Source organism: Orycteropus afer, unplaced genomic scaffold, assembly GCF_000298275.1.
Source record: "Orycteropus afer afer isolate SDZICR_OR568_19922 unplaced genomic scaffold, OryAfe1.0 scaffold00627, whole genome shotgun sequence".
Lineage (NCBI taxonomy): Eukaryota > Metazoa > Chordata > Mammalia > Tubulidentata > Orycteropodidae > Orycteropus > Orycteropus afer.
Window position 1 is genome coordinate 780,521 of NW_006922214.1, and position 18,387 is coordinate 798,907.

At 39.2% G+C, this 18,387-nt stretch overlaps 1 protein-coding gene across 1 annotated transcript; it reads right to left on the reverse strand.

Moving 5' to 3' along the window:
- Positions 1-9,127: 9,127 nt before the first annotated feature.
- On the reverse strand, positions 9,128-14,493 carry ZKSCAN8 (zinc finger with KRAB and SCAN domains 8). Its single transcript, XM_007956500.2, has 5 exons — positions 14,077-14,493; positions 13,249-13,390; positions 11,047-11,138; positions 10,623-10,746; positions 9,128-10,089 (listed from the first exon to the last, which is right to left on the reverse strand). Exons 1-5 carry the CDS (start codon positions 14,491-14,493, stop codon positions 9,128-9,130), a joined length of 1,737 nt encoding a protein of 578 aa, XP_007954691.1.
- Positions 14,494-18,387: the final 3,894 nt, after the last annotated feature.

Below are 18,387 nucleotides of genomic sequence, written 5' to 3' on the forward strand. Positions count from 1 at the left end.
AGATTTGGGTGAAGATTTACAGAGCAAAATCACTCTCGATACAGCAGTTCACATATACTTTGTCTCATGTCATTGACCACAATTTACCACAATGCAACAGCTCCCCTCCAATTTCCTCCCCAAGGTACCACTTCCCAGTGTCCATCCCTCCATACTCTCCTGCCCCCTAAGCTGTCTCCCTGTGCATAAGGTGCCCTTCCTTCTCCCATGATTGTTCTCTCAAGGTATGCTGAATCTTTCGATTATTTCCAGTAGTTTTCTTGCAGAGTCTCTGGGATTTTCTATGTATAGAATTCTATCACCTGCAAATAGGGATAGTTTTCCTTTTTCCTGACCAATTTGGATGTCTTTTATTTCCCTTTCTCACCTTACTGCTCTGGCTAGGACTTCCAATACAATGTAGAGTAGAACTGGTGATGGAAGGCATCCTTGTCTGGTTCCCATCTGCAAGGGGAATGCTTTTAGTCTCTCTCCTTTGAGAGAGTTAGGTTTCCATATATGCCCTTTATTATGTTGGGGTATTTCCTTAAGGGTCTGTTCTTAGAACACTTTTGTAAAAGAAACATTAGAAAATCCACTCATAACCACCAATGCTTTAACAACTATGCCACCACAGCTCCAAAATAAAGCAAAGGCTGACATTGCTGTTACATCAACTACTGAGGGTAATAGGAGTAAAAAAATTAAGGGGCTAATTTCACATATTCTGTGTCAGAGGAATATCCCTGCCATAGCCTCTGAACACTACTGAGGGAAGGTAAAATAGGGGCAGGAGGGAGATAATGCCATGAGAACATCATAATTCCTGGAAGGTGGCTCTAGCCTTGGCCTGGATGAAAAAGTGACTCCCAAGGAGAAGGAAGATCATTTATTGCCATAGGGAAACAAAGAGGTCTATTCTACATTCAAAAGCTTATGGGTTCCAGTGTTTCTGGAAGGGGAAGCCTCTCCTAAAGTTATATTCCTAATACTCATTTCTAAAGGAGCACTGATGACCCAATGATTAAAGCAGTCAGCTGCTAACCAAAAAGTTGGCAGTTTAAACCCACCAGCTGCTCTGTGGTAGAAAGATGTGGTATTGTACTTCTGTAATGATTTACAACCTTGGAAAGCCTATGGGGCAGTTCTCCTATGTCCTATAGGGTCGCTGAGTGGGAATCTACTCGCCTAGTGAGTTTGGTGAGTTAATACTTATTTCCAATAATTCACAGTTCCCCTTTTGTTCAACTTGACGGCACATAACAACAACAACAACCACCTTTTGTTTGTAAAAGCAAGCTGACACCAGACACACCAGGGCTGCACATTGTAGTTGTGACTCAAATTCAGCAAAAACCAGGGATATAATCCCGAGATGGTAGCAATCCCAAATCTGGACCTAAGCAGCTCTTCCAGGAAGTTGCCATTTGGGGAGAATGTACACTGCTTCAAAAGAGCTGACCCTCCCAGGAATGTTGCCCACATTCCACTATGGGCCACCAGGGGAGAAGTGGTCAGAGGGGCTGAACTGTGCAAGGACTACCCAATGGTGCTAGAGGTCAGCAACCAGCTTTGAGGCTGCCCCATGAGGGGGAAGTCCTCAGCACTTTTGGGGCAGTCCAGAAGCCTGGACATCCCCAGGCAGGGCATCGAGTGGAGAGGACTCTGCCTGGGACTGCACACCAACTCTGTACCGCGGGAGAGCTCCACAACTCTGGAACTTGTGCAGGTTTCCCGTTTCTCACAGATTTTTTCTTTTGCCTCTTGAATTCCATCCAGGGTAGGGTTACCACTGAATCTTGGAATTTAAAGACAGCAGCTGGGTAAAGGCCTGAAGAATTCTTAAAACCAACTCATGGGGCTGAAGAATTATTGTTAGGGATTTAAAAGCCTACGCTGCTTGCTCTCTTGAAGATTTGGAATCAGACACAAGGGCAAGCTTTCAAAACATTATTACCATTCTCCAACTACTCATTTATGAAAGAATTTAACTCAAGACAGCACATGCCATATACTGGTCTTGACACGCACACACTGCTGTAGAGTCGGATTCGACTCATAGCGCCCCCTCCTTAGGTTTCCGAGGCAGTATCACAACGGAAGTAGATTGCCCAACCTTCTTTCCGAGGAGTGGCTAGTGGATTTGAACCACCAGCCTTCTAGTTAGTAGTCAAATGCCTTAGGCACTACACCACCAGAGCCCCTGGTCTTGACCCAGGAGCCTATGAAAGGAGTAATTCCTAAAAAGAAACATTACAGTTGAAGGTATAAAAATAAGTCCATCCCATGGCAGGGCATGAATTAAGAAACTACAACAGCAGCAGGCTGACCTGGGGGAGTAACTAGTCAAAAAAGAAGTGGAAAACTGGATTCTATTTCCACTTGTTCCACTAACTTAATGGGTTGATACAAGCCATATGACCTCTCTGGGCCTCTATTTACAGAGTAATGGATTTAAAGAATCTCAAAAGGTCACTTTCAAATCTAGCATTCTGTAGACTGAAAAATTAAATACAACGGAGCAATGGAGTTCCTTCTTTAGTGTGTCACACATTTAAACAGATTTTCTAACTCTAGAGTTGATCCTTTCTTTCTAAAGCTGTTGAAGTACTATTGAGCTACAAAAGGCAGATGTTGTTAGCTGTTACTGCTCTTAACTCATAACAGCTCCACACACAACAAAACGCTGCCAGATCCTGGGCCATTCCCATGATCCACTGTAGGTCTGACCATTGTGATCCATAGGGTTTTCACTGGCTGATTTTAGGAAACAGATCACCAGGCCCTCCTTCCTAGTTTGTCTTACTCTGGTAGCTTCACTGAAATGTGTTTAGATGACTGCACATGAGATACACTGGCTGAAAGACTAGTGTTTTTAAAGGTCCATTTCTAAATTATTTAATTTAGGAAATCACAGTTACCCCTACATAGCTGCCTTTCTAGCTAAGATTAACATGTTACATTAAAAACATTGTAAGTAGCAACGGGATTTACTCAGCAATCTAACATTGTGGCTTGTGGTATCCTTGGCAAGTTGCTAATTATTCTTGTCTAGTGGCTGCTCAAAGGACTGTGTAGAGTCATGTGTTATCCCCATGGTAAATGTCTGATCACAAAGTTAAAGACCCCTGCTAAAGATGGTCTGCAGTGTTTTACTCTGGATGCTGAGGCAATACACCAAAACATGCTAGGTGGAAGCTAGACATGCCCTCCTCCAGCACCTTCTGCTGGCATAGAAATGGCAGATGGTATCTCTGAACTTCTCTTGTACCCAGTTCCATCATCACCCTGACATGTTGTTGTGAACTACAAACATAAGGCTTTTTTTTTTTTTTTTTTTTTAAATAATCTTACAAACCGCAGAATACATACACATTTAGGATTCTCTTGATGCTTTTGCTAATTTTTCTAAGTGCAATGCTAGTATTTCTTATCTAGACCAAGGTTTTCAAACCTTAGCACTACAGACATTTTGGGCTGGAAGATTCTTTTTGGGGGGTCTGTCCTGTGCACTGCAAAATGTTTAGCTGTATTCCTAGCCTCTACCTACTCTAGATGCCAGGAACACCCTGATCCCTGATGGCACCATCAAGTATCTCCAGAAATTGCCACATTTCTCCAGCTGAGAACCAGTGACCAAACCCCAGCCACAGAAGCCTATTCTTAAGCACTTTTGCAATCAAAATTGTAACATAATACTGCAGTTTTAAAAGAATTTTGTATTTTATTTCTTTCTTTACCAATAAATGTCTAGCCAAACAAATGAAGAGTTTCATATTTCAGCTTCTCACTCATACTCTTGTAATGTTGGACATTTGCCTTGTACTTAGCTGTGCTTTTCCTGTACACACTATACTCTTTAGAAAAAGGTCCGTACTTCTTTAACACAAAACGTGGCAGGAAGAGACATATATCTTTGAAAACACCTAAAAAATTTCTGTCTGTAACAGTATAAATAATCCACACAATAATTCAACAAGCATTTATTAAACGCCTACTGTGCACTCAGCATTATACTAGGCACTATGGGGCACAGAGATACAAATGTAAAAGTTATTATTCCTACCCTCAAGGAGCTTACAATTTAACTTTGGAAATAAATATAAATGTAAAACTACAATACAGAGTACTAGAAAATAATTACAAAGCAACATATTAGTAAGTGCAGGGACCACAGTATGAACTAAAAAGTAAAAAAAATAAATGCTAAGGCAGCACAGAATTAGGGAGGTGAAATCAGTCAAGGAGAGTTTACTCAGAAGATATAAAGGAAGGTAGGCTTTGAAAGGAGTGATGAACATGAGAGGGGGGCCAAAGAGCAAACTAAGCAAAAGGAAAAGCATGAGAAAGGCACAGAGGCAAGGACTTGTAAGACAACAGCGGAAGGCCTTAGCAAGTTTGAACATGATGAATCAAAGTGACTACGCTACAGTGTTATGAGTGTTGAGGCAGATTAAGCATGGACAACAAGGCAATGGAGAACCTGGAATATTCTGATAGGAATTATCTGCTGGGTATTCTGGAGAGAGAATGATACATCATGAAAATGGAGCTTGAGGAGGATCATGTTGAGTTTGAGGAGGATCATGTTGGAAGCTGTATGCAAGAAGGGGATCCTGAGAGTGAGGAAATTAGAAAGAATTATAGTGACTTAGATCTCAGCTGATGTGGTTCTGAATGGATGGTAACAAGGTGATGGGACAAATGTAAAAAAATCCAGTTTCACGGAGAATGACCAAGAGTTGGATCAACTGAGCAAGATTTTGGAAATGGAAAGTAAAAGTCACAGAAAGATTAAAAGACAACTCCAAGACTGGAATAATAAATTTTGTTCAGGGGAAGAAGTTAAGCTATGATGCCTATTTAAAAGGAAAATGGTGCTTGGGCAAGAAGAGTGATGAGGTCATTTCTCAAATACCAAGTTGTATAGGTACCTGTATACATTCAACAGGTCTCAAAATGATTCTTAAGACAGGAAATATTAAGTTACTCAAATATAGCAGGTAACTGTAACCTATCAAAATGGATAAAAATAAAAGTGAATATAGGAAAAGTAGTGGATAAAATTAATCCATGGGGATTATTCTCAGTGGGGAAGAGGAGAAAAAAGATCAATAAAGAAAAACCAGTCATTGGAGGAAAAAAGAGCTAAAAAGATTCCACAACCCAAAGGAGAATTCCTGAGATGCAGGGGGACTTGAACAGGAAAAGGCCTTCATATTTATCCACTGGCAATTTTAAGGACATTTCAGTGGAATTCTGGTTATGAACTCTAGTAAGGAAAAGTTTTAAGAATATATTAGTGATGAAATGGTTTTTTTTTTTTTAAAAAAGGAATGATGGGGAGAAATAGAATGGTAGTTAGAAATGGCCAATGAGGTGGAAGGTTTTTCATATTTTATGCTGTAGATGAATTTAATATTGTCATCTTAATTGTCCATCTGCCTGCCCTGGTGCATGGATATTTAATTTCTATCTACAATTCTACTTTCCCTTGGGCAGTTTAGAAAAAAAAAAGTATTTGAATCTGTAAGTTACCACTTTATCCTCCCAGTTACTTTTTAAACATGATTTGTACAATTTAACTTTCCAGTGCTATCAAAACATAAGTATTAACACTTAAAGATGATATAATTATAACCTCAAATGGCATTTTCAACCAATTTTCTAGTAATTCTAGAAAATTTGCACTGTACTATGTATTTTCTTCCTCAGTACCTCTTATGACTGTTGTTATTGTTATGTGCCGTGGAGTCAGACCTGACTCACGACCCCTCCCCTTGGGTTTTCGAGGAGGTGTCACTACGGAAGTAGATTGCCCAACCTCCCTTCTGAGGAATGGCTGGTGGGTTTGAACCAACAGCCTTCTGGTTAGCAGTCAAGTGCCTACCAGAGCTCCCTTTTTTGACTAGGGATACACATTTTTAAAACAGCTGGCCAGGGTTAGAGTATTCATTACAGACAGTGGTCAAGAGCACAGGCTCTAAAATCCAACTGTGGAGGTTAGAATTCCGGCTCTTAATTACTTAACAGCTGTGTATCAACTCAACTCTCTGAGCCTCAATTTTCTCATCTATAACACGAGATTAATATTTATCATAAGCATGAGACATGTTTTAACATAGAGGGTGGCACATTATAAGTGCTCAATAAACATCAGCTATTATCTGGAGCTTCAGAACCAAGAGCAAAGCTATCTGCTCTGTATGGAAATTAACCACCAGATTCTAATACTGCTACCTTGCTCCACAGACAAAATTTTTGAAACCAAACACACTGTCTTAGGACCGTGCTAGATGGGAACAGAGGTGTGGTCACTCACTTTTGGTATATTGCCTTTCCCTTCAGCCAAATCAATACTTGTCTCTCTACCTATCTAGCAGTGTTCCCTCCCCTTCCTGGTAACCAATGAAGAAAGGTAACAGAGGTATGGAAGAGCCACCTATCATACCAGGTCCTAAAATAAGAAGCTGAGAATGAAAGAAAAAAGTACTAGTGAATAATTCATTTCAGATCAGGAGCACAAAACAAACAAACAAACAAAAAAACCACCTAAAACAAAAAACCAGCAACAACAACAAAATCTTACTGGACAAAAAAACTTAATGCATGCATGTTCAAGTAAAATAAATTTTGAGCCATTTCTAGTTAGGAGTTCAAAATAACATCTCATCAATGCTATTCTAATGCTAAGAGTAAGAACAAGGGACTATGGATAAACTTCTACTTACGCCCTGAAAGAAACCACAGTCTTTTTCTACTGTCTTATACCACTTGTCTATTTCTACAGATGTGCTGAGTCAGCCTTGATAGTTCTTTCAAGTCATAATCTTTTCTCATATTCACCTTAGGAAAATACTAATCTTTCTGGTCACATTATTGATTTTATTTTCTCTGAATAATTTTGAGGCATAAGTAACCTAGCCACACGTTACTCTGGGTACTGATCCCTCAAAAAACATTAGCTAGTACATCTATAGTCATTTTAATGTTGCTTTGCTAAAAGAACTTTTACTGGACTCAAAGACAACTTCTTCTAAAGTATACATATCTATGTATGCACATATGCACGTACATATTCTCTGACAACGTACCCATCTTATGTAGTATTTGTACACAAGGTAGCACAAGCCCCAGGCAGAAGTTATCTTACAGAGGATAAGGCACAACTGAAGCAGGACAGCAAAGATCTAGGGACAACTAGATTTACTGGTTTCTTGAGATTTCAAGTACAAGGGAATCTGGAATGGTAATCTATAGGTCAAAAAAATGAGCAAGGGGTAAGAAAATGATAATGGAAAGAAGTATTTTGAAAGTCAATCAAGGATTACAAGTCACAACTGGGAACCAATGACTTAATCAAACAGGTGCAGATAACCTTGAAGTTCATTTTAATGGTCAAGATGGGTATGAGAGAGATGTTATAGGGAAGAAACTTATGTTCCAAATCATGGACCTCTATAATTAAAATTTTATGACTGATTTTTAAAAATACCAATCATAAAATAGAATGATTAATGTATTGTCCTTTATGTCACAGTGTGAAACTGGGTTCCTTCTCTTGGAATTTATTTCAGAACCTGTATCATATTCTTCTAATGGAATCAATTCCAGTTATGGGAGTTGATTTGATTTTGAAAATAACCAAAAGCTACTCACTACCAAGTCTGGAGAATAAGTAGGTAATCAAGCAGTCAAAAATCAGACGTGGTTCAAGAGTTACTGAACTGCTTTTCTTGTACACTTATGAAATAGGAAATTTTGCCAGTATTCCAAATAAATCATGCTAGAACTGCCCAATTTTAAAAGAACAACACGTTTGGGTGCATAGTTCTGGTGTATTACTTTAAACCAGCCTCAATCCTTTATACAATATTCTTTGGTATACTAAAAGCCTCAAAGATGAAATACAGTGCCTGGTGATAATGAGATTCATACTGTATCTTTGCTGGTAAATTATAGACACGGATTACAAATGGAGTTTGCCAGAACTCAGAAGAATGAGGAATTATGAGGTAAGGTGTTCAACAGATTATCTCTGTATATAATAAAAGTATAAAGGTAATGGCAAGAAACAGAACAGAGAATGATGAATATGAGGTGCTAAGGCAATTGATGGAAGGGGGTCCAGGGTAATGGGTGACAGAAAATCTAGTCAGGTGGTTTGTGCAGGCTGATAGGAACCTGAGAGCAGTACTGTAATGGGACATTCTTTGCGTGAATTTTAATGTCTTCTTTAAGCACCTGTCTTCTCTTTCTCCCATGTGATGTCATAAGTAGGAGGGTGCAAGTATCTATTTGTACCACAGCTTATAGTGGGGAGGTGAAAAGGAGAGTGAGAAGTCACCAAAAGGTACAACTATCCAAGCTCAAAAGCAGCTGGGCTGAGTCTGCACTCACCTCTTTCTCTGCATCACTCCCACAACCTTCACTAATGCGTCCACTTCCTTTGCTGACACAGGTACTGGGACTGGGGGGTGGTGAAGGATGTTCAATGACTCAGTGGAGTCAGTGAAGGTGATATATGAAGAAAAATGCTGGAGTGCTGTTAAAAATATAGCATTCTGAGTTTGCATGGGTATATGGATTTCCACCGACTACAAGGAATATTAGAATAAAATAAAATGCACACTTAAGAATAAATGTAAAAATTTCCCTATAACTAGGATCTTAAAAAGCTAAATACAAATGTAAGTCTCACACAAAGGTTGATTAGAACTCTAGAGTAGCCTCTTAGATCAGATTAGGGGTACAAGGGCACCTTCAGGGGAATAAATGGGAGAAGGGAATCACAAAGGATGGGAAGAAGCAGAGGAACTAGGAGGAATAGCCTCTCCCAAACCTGTAGCTACTCACCCAAAAGACATGGCAAGCAACAAATGGTATCTTAAGTTTATAAAGGATGTATTAGGTCATTGGGAGCTTCACTCCATCAGACACCTCTCAACACAGTTAAGCTAATCAATCTGCATCAAGGCACTGGGCCCAAACTACTGAAGAGTTATTCTAAACTTGCCCCCAGTATTGATCCTGACATTAAAGTTGGAATGGGACAAACGTTCTGCCTTTTTATTATACAGAAACACCTATCACCAGTGTGTGGTGTCTCTAGTGCTAAAAAATGTTCACACTATGACTGAAGCTTTTACTAAACTCCTATGGATTCAGATTTTTCTCCACTGTGGATTCTCTGATGTCTAATGAGACTTGACCTTTGAATAAAGGCTTTCCCGCACTCATTACATTGATAGGGTTTCTCCCCTGTGTGGATTCTCAGATGTTGAATGAGGCCAGTGTTCCCATTGAAAGCTTTCCCACATTCTTTACATTTATAGGGTCTTTCTCCAGTGTGGATTCTCTGATGTTCAATAAGGCCTGACTTCTGACTGAAGGCCCTCCCACACTCATTGCATTTGTAGGGCTTCTCCCCTGTGTGGCTCCTCTGATGGCCAATAAGGTGTGAACTCCGCCTGAAGGTTTTCCCACACTCATCACACTCATAGGGCTTCTCCCCAGTGTGGATTCTCTGATGTCCAATGAGGTGTGAGCTATGGCTGAAAGCTTTCCCACACTCATTACATTCATAGGGTCTCTCCCCACTGTGGATTCTCTGGTGCAGAATAAGGCCCGCACTCTGGCTGAAAGCCTTCCCACACTGATTGCACTGATACGGCTTCTCCCCAGTATGGATTCTCTGATGCAGGATCAGGCCTGTGTTCTGACTGAAGGCTTTGCCACACTCTTTACAGTGATAGCGTTTTACTTTGTTGTGGATATCCTGATGGGAAAGAAGGGCTGACCTGTAACTGAAGGCTTTACCGCACACGTTACACTGATAGGGTTTCTCCCCAGTGTGGATTCTCCAATGCCGAACAAGGCCTGAGCTCTGAGCAAAGCTCTTCCCACATTCATCGCATTTATGTCGTCTCTCTTGTGTGGGATTTCCCCGCTGCCTTTCTAATCTGCCCAGAAGGCCTTGGGCTTCTCCACGCTCAAGACCCCCGATAACATCCCCGTTGCATTTGGCAGCTGTCTCTCCATGTGGTTGGATTCCAGCAGATATTACCTGTTTCGAAGTTAAATCCCTGTTCTCATTCCTGGTCTCACCACCTGAAATAAAAATGTAATAAATAACTTGTCAATGCTACTTCCTATTCTCTGATGGGAGAAAGAAATCAAAGACAAAGTAAAAAGAATATACATAAAGTAAACATTAAGCTTATATATGTCTCCAAACTTGCAAGGGTGAAGACATCAAGCAGAAGTGCCAAAGGAAAAGCAGGGAAGAGGTGCCATGAGAAAACATGCCCACTCAAAGGAGAATGAGATAGAAAAGGGATCACCTGAGGAGAGGCAGAAGTTGGAGAGTGGGAAGAAATACGGTAATACTAAAGATCTAGAGACATGTCAATTTCTAACTGGCAAACAGACCACTACCCACTCACAAGCTGTAAGGTAAGCCCTAGACTGGAGAACAAAAAACTTTCATTTTAGATCTAAAGAACATTCAACATTATATTCCTTTGTTGGATCTTGAGTTTAAACTCATCCAAGTCTTTCAGAAAGTCCACAGCTACCATATACATAAAAAATTAAACATATAAACCAACAACTCTGATAATAATCACCAGAACTCTCCTTACCCAGGGAGAACATGTTTCTGTAATTTTCTGGCTTGTCATCTCTACATAGATCCCTCTGTGATGGATCAAGAAGCCACTCTTCTCGGATAAGAGATACAGCCATGTCTTCAATCTTCTCCAAAGTCTGAAACAAAACAAGATTCCCATTTGGAGAGTAGAATTGTCCACAGACCTAGAGTGTCAGAGAGATCCACTGGTGGTAGGAGAAGACTGAAGAGGAGGAAACACACAATGTAAAGGAATGAGTGGCTGGAAAGAGGATGAAATCTACCAGATTTATTGGAAAATCAAGGTTCAATCTGTCTTTATGCAAAAGAATTTGGGGCGAGTTCTTGGATGAGTTCTCCTATGGACAGTCTAGACATGGGGCAGACAAACATTGCCAAACGGCTATGAGGTTTCAGTGAGAAAGAACACAACTCACCTGGAACCCTGCTGTGAGAAGTGCAGTTGCCATCTCCTGGTCTCCAGAGCTTCCTTTATGGGAAGGGGTAGGACTCCGAGAAGTAGACGTGGCTGTTAAAGAAACTACAAATGAGACCAACCCTATCCTGTGTCTATGGAAGCCAGCACCAACTCATTCCAAAACTGTTAGTATTTTAGTAGCTATGCATACCAGAAATTTTGTGTATGAAGTGCTAACATCTTGGGCTCTGTGCCTATGGTTGTCCACAAAACACGTGCACTTATGTCCTACTCATTCTCAAGTTAAGTGTCAAAAACAGAAAAATGTACTAGTCTCCTAATAGGAATTCCTTTCCAATTTCTTCACTAACACCAAAGCTTTATCTATACTTGTACTTGTGTATAGTTTTTCTTTCGGTTATCTCTTGGCAAATGGAACATGAGAACCAATCTATTTCTATTAACTCTATTACCTTTCTGAAATGTCTACTTTAGCTGCCAATATCTACTTTCTATACATTAGTAGGTATAGGAAGGTGCTCTGGTGGCTTAGTGGTTAAATCATTTGGCTGCTAACCAAAAGGTCAGTGGTTTGAACCCACTAGCCTCTCTACAGGAGAAAGATGAGGCACTCTGCTTTTATAAAGATTTACAGCCTTCAAAACCCCACAGAGCAGTTCTACTTTGTCTTATAGGCCTGCTATGAATTGGAATCAACTTGATGGCAGTGGGTTTTGTTTTTTTACACTTACCAGGCAGCTTATTACCAAAATCAACATAGACTATTTATTGTGTTTTAGTCAATAAGCTTCAGGACTTTAAACAAGAAATATAATATCAACTGAAAATGATTCTATGCTTCTTTTCAGAAAAATTAAAAATCCATTTGCAAAGAATGAACTACTATAAACTGCATAAATAAAAAAATACAAAATGAAACTGGAACATCTTTTCTGTAAGAAAGTAAGGAAATTATAAAAATGATGGGGCCATGTCAAAAGGATATAAGAGACAAACTGAGGGCCTTCCTCCAGCAAAATCTAAAACAATGTAAGTATCACAATGAATAGAATAACAGAAAATTTATACAATAAAATTTTAAATAATGAGTCCAAAATAAAAAAATAAGAGAATGGGGAGAAGGGACTCCCTTACAATGAAAAAAACCTAATAAACATAGAAGGAATGATGACCATTTTCTAACCATCTTAATCACTAGTTCAATCAAGCAGCATCAATGAATGCTAAAACTAGTGCTTCAAGCAACAAATGTTTGATAAGGAGCAGTACTGACTGCTAACCAGAAGGCTGGCGGTTCAAACCCACCAGCCACTCCTTGGAAGGAAGACTGGGTAATCTACTTCCGTAGTGACACTGCCTTGGCAACCCAAGGTGGGTTTGCTATGAGTCGGGGCCGACTCGATGGCACATAACAACAACAATAGATACTGAAGAGTATCTCTCCACTAATAACTTGTTAAATATAAAAGAAAAATAGTAACTTTATAAGGACTCATCTAGCAAGAATAACTTTAACCAAGTCATCAAAGTTAACATCACTAATAACAGGATAAACTCCTATTGTGTTCCTGAGGACACAACATTACTTCTGGGGTGCTCCTGCCAAATATGTACAACCTAAATCTAAACAAGAAGAAATAGGAGGCAAACCCAAATCGAGGGCCACTCTATGAAATAATTTATTGTTCCAGATCATGAAAGATAAAGAATTTCAATAGAAAAGACACCAAAGAGACATGACAATGTTGCAATTTGTGATTCTGGAATGGACTATGGACCACAAAGAACACTGGGACAACTGGCAAAAATGAGTATGAACTATGGACTAGGTAGTAATATTTTATCAATGTTACAGTTTCTAAATGCTATGAATTTATCGAGAATGCCCATACTGAGATGTTTACAGATGTTATATGATGACACTAGCAAAACCTCAAAAAAGCCTATGTTGTATGTATATGGAGTAATAGAAATGTGTGAATACATTAAAAATTCCCCTATTCTTTAATTTACCAGTGGGACTGGTAGTCTATATTTGGTACCTGTATAAATATGTAAACCTGTATTTTGAGACTCACCTGGATGAATGAACACTAATTCTAGTTCCTTGTTCTCTAGAACTAGACAGGCATTCCAAATGTACCTTCCTTCCTTCCTTTGTACTTCTCCCTCTTGTCGCAAATGAAATCTGGTTCCTTACCTCTCTCTTGGGGCCCTTGGGGGACTGGAGCTTTGTGTTGGGTTGCCACAGGTTGGAGCTGAGTACTTGGAGGCTCTGGTGCAGATTCAGAATGCACCACGTCCTCCCAGAGCACCCTATGTCCATGTGCACGAGTCAGGACCTGGAAACAATGGGACAGCTGGATTATAAAGATATCCCTTTGAGGTACAGTGAACAGTGTAAGAGGACCAAGAGTACATCTATAGGGATACGTGTTGGAAAAAAGGAAGAAGCAGAATCTCATTTACTTTCTAGGAGAAGTAAGGTATACTGACATGAAGAGTAGAACAAAAAGGAATTATTTTTTCTCAATGATAAAAGAAAAGATTTCTGCTGATGCCCGTCCTACTGCATGGAAAATACACAAACACCAGTATTTTGTGTTCCCAAAGCAGAGAGAATGACAGATAAAAACTTAAATTAGTACTGCTCAGTGGAAAAAATATTTTAATAAGGAACTAAGAAACTCAAGTTTTGGTCTCCCATCTATCTTTCACAATTTAGATGTCCCTGAGAAAGTAATTTACGCTCCCAAGCATCAGTGTTCCATCTGGCAAATGGGAATAATACATTTGTAAGGAAGTTGTAAGGATAAAAAAATGCATTTATATCCTTTAACCATGCTGTCCCCCTCAAAAAACAAAACACTCTAAAAATACAAGTCATACCATATTTTAACTGACTAGTTTTATCCTCACCCAACAGAAAACAGTGCTCAGCATTTATTCTCCCACTGTGATGCCACTGCCCCTCCACTCAGCTTCCAGGACTCTCACAGTTGCAGCATGCACACCTCTTTCCACTTACTGGTCGTCCTAGTATATCTATCTGCCTTTCCAAATCCTCCAATAGGGTCACCACCTCCTCTCCGCTCTCTAGGCGATGTTCCTTAACTAGAGTCTGGAGCTCCTCGGGCAGGATGGTCAAGAACTGTTCCAGCACCAGCAGCTCCAGGATCTGCTCCTTGGTGTTCAAATCTGGCCTTAGCCACTGATGGCAAAGTGCCCGGAGTTGGATCAGAGCTTCTCGGGGTCCTAGTGTCTCCTGGTAGCATAACTGCCTGAAGCGTACACGGAATAGTTCATGGCCAGGAGGGTTATTATCATGCAGATTAGATTCTTGGTCCCAAACGTGATCTTCCTCTACCTTGACGATTACAAGGTCCTCTTCAGGAGCCTGGTCAGGTGGGGATGGGGCTGATGGCTTTCTTGATTCTGTAGCCATTTAAGGCCAGAAAAGCTCAGGAGGCTTGTTTCCACTACCTTCTTTATCTTCTTAGAGAAGAACTTTTCAAGGGCACTTCTGAGAAATGAGAAAATGACAAACAGTATTAAGGCAAAGTCAAAGGTTATGGTAATTTACCAAAATACCTTAACAAGTCCCCAACATGACATGAACTTCATGGTTCAACCACTTAAAAGATCCTCTCTAATATACCCTAGAAATAACTCCACACCTCTTTAACCTTCTAACATGCCAAGTCCACTCAAGGAATAAATCTTTTCTTCTGATTGGGAATGTGGAATATGGCTATACAAAGTCAGAGGTCAACAAACCATGTACACTGGGTCTAATTCAAATTCTATATTTAACTTCAGTTGGTCCTCAGTACTGCTCATTGACACCTAAAAGAGTTTCTTAAATCAGCTGCACTATACTGTTTCCAGACAGTTCTGCTCTCAAACCTTCCCTCACTCTAAACACATGAGACTAACTTCCACATAACCACCTTCTGTACAGTTCAAGGTACACACTGTTAAGAGCTGTCTGAATACTTTCTTTTTCTCTACCTCAGTTTAAGCAGGAACTGGGCAGTGGGAAGGAGCTCTGGTAGCATAGTGCCTAAGGCATTTGACTGCTAACCAAAAGGTTGGCAGTTCAAACCCACCAGCCACCCCACAAAAGGAAGACTGGGCAATCTACTTCCGTAAAGGTTTGCTGCCTCAGAAACCCAAAGGGGGTCGCTATGAGTCGGAATTGACTCTATGGCAGTGAGTTTGGTTTTTGGGTGGTGCAAATAGTTAAATGCTGGGCTACTAACTGAAAGATTGGTAGTTCAAACCTGCCCAGAGGTGCTTCAAATGAAAGGCCTGGCAATTTACTTTCACGAAAAGCCCACAGAGCACCTTTTGCTTTATAACACATGGGGTTACCATGAGTTGGAATCGACTGGATGGCAACTGGTTACCTCATATTCATTATGCTCCCCATCTTCCTGTCTCAAGGCTAACTTCTTATACTGTGGCCCTTAGCTCCAGCTCTAGAACTCTCTTTGAAGCATTGGTCTTGCATCTCCAAGGAACCCAAAAGTCTAAACTCTTCCAATTTTTCATTACAAATAAAGGCACTATAAATATATGTATATGAGCTTTTGTGTTAACATAAATTTTTATTCCACTTGGGTAATAATCAAAAAGTAGAATTGCTAGTCTTATGCTAAGTGTAACTTTATAAAAAAAACTAACAAACTGTTTTACAAAGTGGCTGTACCACTTTACATTCCAATGGCAATTTAAGAAAATTATGATTGTTTCGCATCCTGATTGGAACTTGGTATTATACGGTTTGTTTTGTTTTAAATTTTAGATCTCTAATAGGAGTGTAGAAGTTTATGGTTTTAATTTGCATTTCCGTACTGGCTAATAATGTTGAGCATCAAGTGCTTATTTGCCATCTGTATATCTTCTTTGGTGAAGTATCTGTTCAGAACATTTGCCTATTTTAATATTAGGTTTATTATTATTGCATTTTGAGAGTTCCTCATATTTTTTGGGTACAAGTCCTTTATTAGATATGTCATTTGCAAGTATTTTCCCCCAGTCTACAGCTTTTCTTTTCATTCTCTTAAAAGTGTCTTCCAAAAGCAGAAGTTCATAACATTTTCTTCGAAGTGTAATTTTTCAGTTTTTTGTTTTACAGATTACGCTTTTGGTATCATATCTAAGAAACCTTTGCCTAACCCCAAACCACAAATATCTGTCTCCTAAACTTGGTTAGTTTTAGATGCTACATTTAAGTCTATGATCCATTTTGAGTTAATTTTTATAGAGTTTAAAGTACGGATAGAGGGTTTTTCTCTTTTTTTTTTTAATTGTGTGCATTTGGAGATCAATTTGTTGCAGCAGTTTTCTAAAAATATTATTCTTTATTCAATTGCCTTTGTAACTTTGTGAAAAATCAATTGACCATATGTATGTGGATCTATTTCTGTAAGTTCTATTCCGTTCCATTGACCTATCTTCCTTCTACCACATGACAATGTCTAAATTGTTATGGCTTTTTAAGTCTTGAAATCAAGACTTTGTCTTCAAAACTGTTTTGGCTATTCTAGTTGTTGACTTTCTATACAAATTTTAGAATTGGCTTGTCTGTTTCCACAAAAAAAAGTCTTTTGCCACAGATTTGCCTACTGCAATATGACATCTGATTTCTTGACTGCTGTTTCATGGATGTTGATGGTATATTCTAGTAAAATGAAAACCCTGACAACTTCAGTCTTTTCTCCATTTATTGTGATGTTGCTTATTGGTCCAGTTGTGAGGATTTTTGTTTTCTTTATGTTGAGATGTATTCCATACTGCAGACTGTAGTCTTTATCAGTAAGTACTTCAAGTCCTCTTCACTTTCAGCAAGCAAGGTTGTATCATCTACATATTGCAGGTTGTTAATGAATCTTCCTCCAATTTAATGCAGCGTTCTTCTTTATATAGTGCAGCTTCTCAGATTATTTCCTCAGCATACACAATGAGTAAGTATGAAAGAATACAACCTCGACACACACTATTCCTGATTTTAAACCATGCAGTATCCCCTTATTCTGTTTGAACAACAGACTCTTTCTTGGTCTACAGTTTCCTCATGAACACTCTTCTCCCATTCTTCTCAATGTTATCCATAATTTGTTACTTTCCACAGTTGAATGCCTTTTAATAGTCAATAAAACACAGGTGGTAAACATCATGCTTTCAGCAAGATCCATCTGACATAAGCAATAATATCCCTCATTCCATGTCCTCTTCTGAATCCAGCTTAAATATCTGGTAATTCTCCATCAATCTATTATCTTCATTTTTCAATTATCTTCAGCAAAATTTTACTTGCATGTGATTATTAATTGATATTGTTTGATAATTTCCAAATTCTGTTGGATCACCTTTCTTTGGAATGGACACAAATATCGATCTCTTCTAGTCGGTAGGCCAGGTAGTTAGTTGTCTTCCAAATTTCTTGGCATGAACCAGGTAGTGTTTCCAGTGCTGCATCCATTTATTGAAACATTTCAATGGGTATTCCGTCAATTCCTGGAGCCCTGTTTTTCACCAATTCCTTCAGTGCAGCTTGAACTTCTTTCAATACCATTGGTTCTTGATTATATGCTACCTCCTGAAATGTCTGAATGTCCACAAAATCTTTTTGGTACAGTGAATCCTTGTATTCTTTCCATCTTCTTTTGATGCTTCCTGCATCATTCAATATTTTGCCTTTGGAATCCTTCAATAATGCAATTTTAGGCTTGAATTGTTTCCTCAGTTCTTTCAGGGTGAGAAATGCTGAATATGTTCCTCCCTTTTGGTTTTTTAACTCCAGGCCTTTGCACATTTCATTATAATACTTTACTTTTGACTTCTTGAGCCACTCTTTGAAATCGTTCGTTTAGCTTTATTTCATCATTTCTTCCATTCACTCTAGCTACTCTATATTCAAGAAAAAGTTTCAGAGTCTCTTTTGACATCCATTTTGGTCTTTTCTTCCTTTCCTGTCTTTTTAAATGACCTTTTACTTTCTTCATATACAATGTTCTTGATGTCATCCCACAACTCATCTGGTCTTCAGTTGTCGGTGTTCAATGTGTCAAATCTATTCACTGCTATTCATAAGGTTTTCAGTGGTCAATTTTTTCAGAAGTGGATGGCCCTACCCTTTTTCATAGTCTGTCTTAGTCTAGAAGCTCCGATAAAACCTATCCACCATGGGTGACCCTGCTAGTATTTGAAATACCAGCAGCACAGCTTCCAGCCTTACAGCAACATGCAAGCCACCACAGTATAACAAACTGAGAAGAATCATGGTTTGTTATGAATAGACAGAGAATTAACATCCAAGATTTAAAATAATTTA

Bases quoted from the DNA above. Each gene is read 5' to 3' on its own strand.
- ZKSCAN8 (XM_007956500.2), bottom strand. From the start codon at position 14,493: ATGGCTACAGAATCAAGAAAGCCATCAGCCCCATCCCCACCTGACCAG. The intron at 11,139-13,248 runs GTAAGGAACCAG...TTTCTTTAACAG, and splicing joins CCAAGGGCCCCAAGAGAGAG to CCACGTCTACTTCTCGGAGT. The intron at 10,747-11,046 runs GTGAGTTGTGTT...GTTTTGTTTCAG, and splicing joins TTCTCACAGCAGGGTTCCAG to ACTTTGGAGAAGATTGAAGA.